At 35.1% G+C, this 10,045-nt stretch overlaps 1 protein-coding gene across 1 annotated transcript; it reads right to left on the bottom strand.

The window, feature by feature from the left end:
• Positions 1-5,773: 5,773 nt before the first annotated feature.
• Positions 5,774-8,850, bottom strand: LOC142510155 (uncharacterized). Its single transcript, XM_075619600.1, has 5 exons — positions 8,820-8,850; positions 7,372-8,312; positions 7,110-7,217; positions 6,106-7,050; positions 5,774-5,959 (listed from the first exon to the last, which is right to left on the bottom strand). Exons 1-5 carry the CDS (start codon positions 8,848-8,850, stop codon positions 5,774-5,776), a joined length of 2,211 nt encoding a protein of 736 aa, XP_075475715.1.
• Positions 8,851-10,045: the final 1,195 nt, after the last annotated feature.

Raw genomic sequence — 10,045 nt, 5'->3', positions numbered from 1 at the left:
ATTAGAATCATCCCTAGAAAATAAATCGGGGTCCAAAATATTTGTAATAAAGGAGGAGGAACAAGGCTTCTTCGCCGATGCAAAATCAGGGTCGTATCATGCATTTCGTTTGGAGCACCTTGGTAGAGGTTGTGGCAGAAATGCTCTCCTCACATCCTCGTAATTGGTGGGATATCGACATTAATTACATTCTCCTGTTCGCCTCGAGCGATGGTTTCTAGAAGGATGGTCTCCGAAGCAGCAACAACTATCTATAGAGGATTATCAATGGGGAGTACTGTTGGTGGTGTTGAGGGTAGTGTTTCCACACGAGGTGGAACACCACGGCTGGCAGAAATCTCACTCATAATATCACCGGTCGAATTGATCGTCAGCCATCTGTAAGATCAAGCAAGAACGAAATATTGAGTTAACACGAAGGAATTGCAAGGAAAATGCGATTATGCAGGTTGAGTTTTTTCACAAATGCGGTGACGGTAAATAATCAAAATGTTAATTAGTCACAACATAAATAATTATAGGATACAACGATAAAATCAAGCAATGATCACCCTGCCAATTCTAACATTTGCCGCACACCCGCTCCCAACAGTAACTTTCTGAAATTAACTCCATTTATTAATCGCCATTTAACCCCTAATTCAAGCGGTAAAATTGATTCAAACTCGAGTTATGACGATTCCAAAAGATAATCCGCTTAAAATCCACGTCGATTATGACCTACTGACACAAGTAGTCACATAAATTCAAAATCTCGGTAATCAAGATTTTATCAACTGTCATAGGTCAGATATTAATATGTCACTGCACATGATGAATTCACGGAACAGAAATCAATAAGCATGTCCTAAATATTCCTCGAATATGATGAATTATCGAAATGTCAGACAATGTATAAATATTGTTGTGTCGGAACCTGGTGTTGACAACACCACTGATCATCAAACGTCCACTACTTGTTTTTCTTTAAAAGATGCTAGAAATTTTTTTCCATCCACACTTTCGGCCGAAACACTATACATAAATACATAAATACCAACCAACCTATTTTTTAAAATCCCAAAAGAATACAATTCAAAACATGAAATCGTAAATCGTCAACCATACGTAAAGCTAGCATTTTACTTTCAAAATAAAGCATAAACTTTTTAATTCCTCTCAAAACCACTCAAAGGATCATAAGTCTTAAAATCTTTAAAGTAAACTTAAATCATAGCGACGGTCCTCGGGTTGTGTGCACCTTCAGTACATCTAGTTCAATCATCAAGTCCTCCATTAACATCAACATCATGCTCACCTGCATCGATCACACCTAGTGAGTTTATTGACTCAACAAACCTTAACCAGGATAGCAAGTAATACATATACATTCACAAGCACCAGTGAAAATACTTTAAATCAAAATAGTTTTTCATGAACATAAACTTTAAATATTTTCCTTTCATCCTATACTTTTTCCTTTCATCATATACATGTATGTTTCCTTTTTTATTGAATTCAGATCCTTAATTGACAATTTTGTATCAGTTGTATGTAGATGGATCCATCAATGTATAACCACGGTACCGGACGACGGGAATATCAGCGACATTCTCACCTGTCAACTGAGCATTGGACGTACATATCATTGTATCATCATAACATCGTATTAGTCACAATTAATTCACCTTCTTCAACCTTTCATATTTCCATCACTTATAAAAATTCAGGCACATATAAATCATTTTTCTTATAAACCAAGTATGAAACATGTCTTTTTGTATTTTTCATCATAAGATTCCATAAACATTTGAAATAAACATTTTAACATTTATTGCAGCATTCTGGACACTGCTAGGACGTTTAACATTTTTCAGGTGTAAAATGATTGTTTTGCCCCTGAAACCCTAACTTTCCCAATTTATTCTTAGACCTTGAAACGACGACCAAAATCCATCCAAACTTAACAAAACACCTTAAAATACACTAAATATTTCTTAGACGTAAACTTACGCTTCTCCACTAATTTCCTAATTCGTATTTAAAATTTAGAGGTACATTCCGGTTTTAACCCGAATGAACTCGAAACTTAACCAAATGGTGTGCTGTCGTTGACCACCAAATTAATTCCTACCCTTTTAAATAAAAACGAGTATAATGGTGAGTAGGGTCGAATCCACAGGGAACGATAGATTTATTTCTTGTGATAATAAAAATAAAAAGGGGAGATTTGTTTTGATAATTACTAAATAAAATAACCAAAGCTAAAATTACCAAGAAAGAAAAATACTGAATCTAGAAATGAAAATTAATCGACGAGAGTAGAGCGAAAAATTAATTATGAGAAAATACTGATTCAAGGGGATTCTCCTATTTAATTGTCTCACTGTTCATCGGTTAACTAATCATTTATTCACGTTATTGCAAGCAATTAACCTTAAAATAATAGGGATAGCCGCTAAAATTCTTGTGTTTTCCTAAACTAATTGACCAAACCCAGCATCCAGTCAAAACTTACCAATAATCATCTGGGCACGATAGCGTTCCATATTAATTAAAAATAGCATTTTCGTTTTGTGAAAATAGTTAATCCTAAATCTAACAAACGAAATAGCTACAATTGATAGATCGAGTTTCGTTGATTTATTTAGATTAAATATGATATGATAGCACAACACACATAATCTATTGCTACTCACGTACCAATCGTTCATGACAATTACGGATCACTGAATTCATGGTTAGCATTAGAAAATCATACATCAAATTAAATTGTCAGATTAATTGACGTATAACATTCATATAATTAAATAATAAATCAACGAATACTTAGGCAAACAAGAATAATAAATTAAAGTGCAAAAACCTCACAGTGATAAAATTAAAATAGTAGACTATCCCTTGAATCAGACTAAGAAAATTAGCCTAACATAGTTTGATCTACAATATCCATGAAAAATAAATAAGAAAACATTAAGAAAATGCAAACTATTTTTGTTGGAAGAATTCTTGAGGTCCTGCGCCTTGCTACGTACGTGAGGTGGAAAATGGTTGGAGAGTTGGAATTCTTCCTTTTTAAATTCAATTCTTCTTTGCGGTCGTCTTCTTTTGTTGGGTGGTAGGCTTTTGGGTCTAAATTATTTAATTTAAAAAAAGGCCCACTAATCTTAATTAACCCTAAATCTAAAAATATAAAATAATATATATTATCTTATCTAGTTTCTCTCAAAAATTTCTACTAAACCATACACCATAATTAATTCTCTCAAATCTTGCATAATCTTCACAAAATCAGATTTTTCACTTCCTACAATTTTAGGCAGCTGAAACATAACCACAAGGCGTGGCCACGCCTTATTCCAGGACATCTTCTGGTTAGGTCATTCACTTTCAAACTCTATTTTGGAAACTTCAAATGTGATAAACATCATCTTTTTAACTCATATTTGCTCCAAGACCGCGAAAGTTTCTCCTACAATAAAATTACACAAAAATTTATCAATTAAACATATCGGAGGTTGGAATAATGAAAAATATGAAAATAAAAATACTAACTATTTTCAGCCTATCAAAATCTCACACACCTAAATGATGCTTGTCCTCAAGCATAAAATAGATCAACTCATTATCTCAATTTTTCGTCCTCCTTCCGCTTCCTCTACTTATCCAAAACATTTTTCATGCAACAAAACATTTTAATTTCAGAGCATCTCATAAATAACATCATGAACAATCACTGCAATCAGAATGTGTAAAAATTAAAATGCATGAGATTTAACAACTTCTCACAAGATTCGCTCATTCCGCTCATTGGTGTCTAGGATATATGTCAACAAACTCTCATGTCAAATGCATTGAAAATTTTTACCATAGGCTTGCAAATATATCACATTCTTCCACTAAATGAATGAATTAAAATACACAAACAAAAAAGGCTATAAATGGGTTGTAACATGGCTAGGGGGTGAGGTAGGATAAAATGAAACAATGAGCTATGGAATTGGAGAAACCATAATAAACTTTTCTCACACAAATAAAAATGTATCCAAAAACTCTTATATTTCATTATAACAATTAAGAGCATTTTTTTGTTTTTTTGTTTTTGGCTCTTGCTTTTTTTCTTTCTCACTTCGTCTACTTCTCTTCTTTCTCTCTCTTTTTTTTTTTTTTGCTTTTCTTTTTGTTTTTTTTGGTTTTTTTTTTGTAGACGGTGACTATAAGGATTCGAGATTGACTAAATTCCAACAATTCACACTATTTTGGATTGAGTGATGCTATTTGTGAAAATTTTATATGATTCTCCAATTCAAAGTTCAAAAAAGGGGATAAACAACAAAAAGTATTGATCACGGCTTGTAATGTGGTTATTTTTATTCAAAGAAAAAGGCTGAGGCTCAAACTTGGTTCATTAGGGGTCTATGAATCAGGGTAGGCTCAAAGAACTGCTCAGATGATGCGAAAGAGAATGGTTTGAACCTAATGCCCTTATCATTTTGTATATGCACCTAATTCACCACAAAGTATTGACAAAGACATGTATAACAATGCAAGTTCTAGAAAAATTAACAATGCAATGACAACACACAATCAAAGAAAATGGAGCATGATATCATGATTGCTCATAGGCTCAAAGCTCACCAAAGAAAAAATATAGCAATTGTGTTAAATCCCACACACTTGTCCTCTCTAACTATCATCAAGAGCAACTTATTCATAATGCAAACCTGAGAATGCAAAAACATTTGAACGCAAAGAAAACATCATTTTTTTTCGCATAGGAGGCAATCAGGATTCAGAAAGAAAGAGATAACAAATGAACTAGGTGCTTGGAACTAACAACGGTAATATCTTTTCCCCTTTTATTTTTTTTTTCAATTTTTTTTATTTTATTATTTTTTTAAATGTTGAAAAATTAAATCAACAGACTAAAAATCAAATAAGAAAAAAAATCAAAAATCCCACAGTAAAGTCAAACTTCTCGCACAAACTCCCACACCTAAACTTGGCATTGTTCTCAATGACAAAAAATAGATGTTCAACTAAAACGATAAAATAGTATGAAGTTAGAGAACTCCCCTGAAAAATGTTGAGAATCGTAAAGAAACATCATCTAGTGCTGCGGAGGTACGATGCTGGTAGAGATGAGTGATGCACCGAGCGAAGCTGCTGTGCGATGTTGCTGTGGTGGTTGGGGTTGCGGGCTGCCGGACGAGCGGCGGTGGAGATTGACGGAGGAAGGTTGCATAGTTTGCGTGGCTATTCGTAGTAGGGGCGAGCTGCTGTAGGTGGTTCTCTCCTGCAACATATTGCGAGCGGCGGTGTTGTTAGGAGAAGAAGGCGCTGAGGTTAGGAGAAGAGAGGCGACTGACTGGGTCTCGGATGTTGTAGGAGTGCGAGTGGCTGTGCAAGGGTTGCACGATGTGGTGGTTCTCGGGCAGTGGTGTTGGTGTTGCGACCGTAGGAGGCGCGAGCGGCGGTGTTTAAGACGCTGTGGGAGGAAAAAAAAAGCTAGGTTAAAAAATATATTTTTTTATTTATTAAAAAAAAAAAGGAGAAGCTCCTAACAGTAGAGGTATTTGACTAAGGCGTGGCCACGCCTTATGCGAAAACCTCTACTGGAATTTTTTTTTTTTTGCAAAATTAGTAGAAGTGTTTCAACAAGGCGTGGTCATTCCTTGTGCGAAAACCTCTGCTGGAAAAAAATAAAAAAATAACAAGAACTAAAATTTGGGTTGCCTACCAAAAGCGCAATTTTTTAATGTCGTTATGCTCGACATTCATTCTTTCTCGTTGCTCATGGTGGTTCATAGATGGTCACTTTGTCCACTCTATTCCGCTTGAATATTTTCATAGCAAATTTCAGCAAGTGCTTGTTTTCTTTGAATTTCTTGGAAGTCCCCATCCCTTGGATATTTCCTCCTTTTTTTATGAGTACATGCTTGGGTCGATCTGAAGGAAGTTTTCGTGCAATTTTAGATGTCTGCAAATCAGAGAGAGAAAATATAATATTATAATTTTCAACAGGTCTTTCAATAATCTCCTCTAAATCATTCTTATCAACAATTTTGAATTTTCTTGTGACAAGTGATTAGCGATATCAAGAGTATTAATAGTGCTTTCACTAACAGGATATTTCATGGTATCATAAATATTAAACTTAACAATCTCATCATCAAATTCCATAGTAAGAGTACCACTATTAACATCTATGACAGACTTTGAAGTTTTCAAAAATAGTCTTCCTAGCAAAATTTGACTGTTTAAATCATCATTTTCCATGCCCAGCACATAAAAGTCAGTAGGAAAAACCAAATTTTCAACTTTCACAAGAACATCTTCAATTACACCTCTAGGATAAACAGTGGACCTATCAGCCAACTGGATCACAATGTTGGTTTCAGTCAGAGGTCCAAGTTCCAGATAATTATAAACAGAATCAGGCATGACATTGATAGAAGCACCCAAATCCAACATAGCCTTTTCAAGTCTAGTATCGCAAATAATACAAGGGATAGAAAACATACCTGGATCATTGCATTTGATAGGAATAGTTTTTTGAATGACTGCAGAAACATGTTTTCCTACCTTTAAACTTTTACACCCCTTCAACTTATGTCTTTTTTTTGTAGTACAAAATTCTTTTAAAAGTTTAGCACAACGAGGTACTGGTTTAATGACATCTAATGAAGGAATATTTACCTCGCCTCTACGAATAAGGTCGTTCAACTCCTTAATACTTTCACATTTCCTATTCAATGCAAGAGGGAATGGGGGGATGGGTTTATACTCAAATAGAAGAGAAAACTTACCTTTCGGAGCATCATCTTGATTGATTTTTTTATCCTCAACTTTTATCTCATTCTCTTCCTTTTGCTTGACTGATGCTTGTACCCCAATTTCTTGAACATCCAATTCGTTACAATTTCTCAAAGTAATTGCACTCACATTCTCTCTTGGATTCACCACTGTCTGAGAAGGTATATTACCTAAATTTTGTGCTTCCAACTTGTAAATTGAGGTCGCCAACTGTCCTACTTGAGTGCTCAAATTCTGAATGCTAGCCCTCGTTTCCTATTGAAATTTTTGAGTGTTCTCAGCTAGGACCTTCACAATTTCATCTAGGGACATACCTGAGTTAGAGGCTTGCGCAGGTGACAGATGTTTGTGATAATTTTGTTGTGGATATCCCTGTTGACCTCCTTGATTCCTATAGCTGAAATTCGGGTGATCTTTCCATCCTGGATTATAGTTATTAGAATATGGATCGTATTGGCGTTGAGGTTGTCCATGAAATCCGTCGATTGCATTAACTTTTTGTGTGGGTTCATCTTGTAGTGACGGACACATATCTGTAGGATGTCCCACCATAGCACATACACCACAAACTTTTACCTGTTGCACCTGTCCTGCAACCAACTTTTCCAGAAGAGATGTCAAAGAATCTAACTTTTTATCGATAGGAGTAACACTTACCTCATTGACTTGTCGTGGAGAGTTGTCTTGCCTAGTACCAAACTGTTGTGCATTGGCAGCCATGTTGGAGATTAGAGCTCGTGCCTTCTGAGGCGTTTTGTTCACCAATGCACCTCCACTTGCAGCATCAATCATGTTCCTATCAAAAAGCGAGAGTCCCTCATAAAAATATTGAACTAGTAGCTGTTCTTGAATCTGGTGTTGTGGACAACTGGCACACAGCTGCTTGAATCTCTCCCAATACTCATACAAAGTTTCCTCGTGCAGCTGTCTAATCCCACAAATGTCTTTTCTAATATTTGCTGCTCGTGAAGCTGGGAAGAACTTCTCCAAAAATTGTTGTTTCATATTGTCCCACGTTGTTATGGATCCAGAAGGCAAGTAGTAGAGCCAATCTTTAGCCTTGTCGGCTAAAGAGAATGGAAAAGCTCGCAGTGAAATTTGTTCCTCTGTGATCCCTTGCGGTTTCATGGCTGTGCAAACAATATGAAACTCTTTCAGATGTTTATGGGGATCTTCACCTGCAAGACCACGAAAAGTAGGCAATAAATGAATCAAGCCAGATTTTAATTCAAAAGTAGCATCAGTAGTAGGGAATTGAATGCATAATGGTTGTTGAATAACATTAGGATTAGCTAACTCCCTGAGTGTTCTTTGAGCTTGTCCTGCAATTTCTTCTTGGTTACTTTCACTTCTTTCAATCTCAAGATCAATGTCAGATTCGCTTTCTGTATCGTTGGAGTCCAATGATGCGTTCAAATCAGGAGATGATGATGATGGTTTCTTTTCACGCCTTAGTCTTGCTTCTTTTCTCAATCTCTTAGTTGTCTTCTCGATTTCCGGATTGTATTCGAGTTTACCTGTACGAGAAAAACGAGGCATAAAAAATAAAATAATAATCAAAAGAAATTAACCTTGCACCGTTCCCCAGCGACGGCGCCAAAATTTGGTGTGCTGTCGTTGACCACCAAATTAATTCCTACCCTTTTAAATAAAAACGAGTATAATGGTGAGTAGGGTCAAATCCACAGGGAACAGTAGATTTATTTCTTTTGATAATAAAAATAAAAAGGGGGGATTTGTTTTGATAGTTACTAAATAAAATAACCAAAGCTAAAATTACCAAGCAAGAAAAATACTGAATCTAGAAATGAAAATTAATCGACGAGAGTAGAGTGAAAAATTTATTATGAGAAAATACTGATTCAAAGGGATTCTACTATTTAATTGTCTCACTGTTCATCGGTTAACTAATCATTTATTCACGTTATTCCAAGCAATTAACCTTAGAATAATAGGGATAGCCGCTAAAATTCTTGTGTTTTTCTAAATTAATTGACCGAACCCAGCATCCAGTCAAAACTTACCAATAATCAACTGGGCACGATAGCGTTCCATATTAATTAAAAATAGTATTTTCGTTTTGTGAAAACAGTTAATCCTAAATCTAACAACCGAGATAGCTACAATTGATAGATCGAGTTTCATTGATTTATTTAGATTAAATATGATATGATAGCACAACACACCTAATCTATTGATACTCACGTACCAATCGTTCATGACAATTACGGATCACTGAATTCATGGTTAGCATTAGAAAATCATGCATCAAATTAAATTGTCAGATTAATTGACGTATAACATTCATATAATTAAATCATAAATCAGCGAATACTTAGGTAAACAAGAATAATAAATTAAAGTGCAAAAACCTCACAGTGATAAAATTAAAATAGTAAACTATCCCTTGAATCATATTAAGAAAATTAGCCTAACATAGTTTGATCTACAATATCCATGAAAAATAAATAAGACAACATAAAGAAAATGCAAACTATTTTTGTTGGAAGAATTCTTGAGGTCCTGCGCCTTGTTACGTACGTGAGGTGGAAAGTGGTTGGAGAGTTGGAATTCTTCCTTTTTAAATTCAATTCTTCTCTGTGGCCGTCTTCTTTTGTTGGGTGGTAGGCTTTTGGGTCTAAATTATTTAAGTTAAAAAAGGCCCACTAATCTTAATTAACTCTAAATCTAAAAATATAAAATAATATATATTATCTTATCTAGTTTCTCTCAAAAATTTCTACTAAACCATACACCATAATTAATTCTCTCAAATCTTGCATAATCTTCACAAAATCAGATTTTTCACTTCCTACAATTTTAGGCAGCTGAAACATAACCACAAGGCGTGGCCACGCCTTATTCCAGGACATCTTCTGGTTTGGTCATTCACTTTCAAACTCTATCTTGGAAACTTCAAATGTGATAAACATCACTTTTTTAACTCAAATTTGCTCCAAGACCGCGAAAGTTCCTCCTACAATAAAATTACACAAAAATGTATCAATTAAACATATCGGAGGTTGGAATAATGGGAAATATGAAAATAAAAATACTAACTATTTTGAGCCTATCACCAAACTTGAACCATAACTTATTAACACCTAATCATACCATATACAACCCTTTAAGACCTTTGATCAGGCCTTGAACAGCGGCTGAACTTTCCTTGCCCTATGTTCGAACCCTAGCTTGACCACCCTACCCATCCTTCGACTCCAGCCCTTAACCACTCGGTCCAAACCCTAGT

The sequence above is a fragment of the Primulina tabacum genome, chromosome 1, assembly GCF_025594145.1.
Source record: "Primulina tabacum isolate GXHZ01 chromosome 1, ASM2559414v2, whole genome shotgun sequence".
In the NCBI taxonomy this organism is placed as follows: domain Eukaryota; kingdom Viridiplantae; phylum Streptophyta; class Magnoliopsida; order Lamiales; family Gesneriaceae; genus Primulina; species Primulina tabacum.
This window is presented reverse-complemented; position numbering and strand designations above follow the sequence as displayed.

Bases quoted from the DNA above. Each gene is read 5' to 3' on its own strand.
- LOC142510155 (XM_075619600.1), bottom strand. From the start codon at position 8,850: ATGGAACGCTATCGTGCCCAGTTGATTATTG. The intron at 7,218-7,371 runs GTAAAAGTTTGT...ACTATAATCCAG, and splicing joins TTGCAGGACAGGTGCAACAG to GATGGAAAGATCACCCGAAT. The intron at 7,051-7,109 runs GTATGTCCCTAG...AAATTTCAATAG, and splicing joins TGCGCAAGCCTCTAACTCAG to GAAACGAGGGCTAGCATTCA.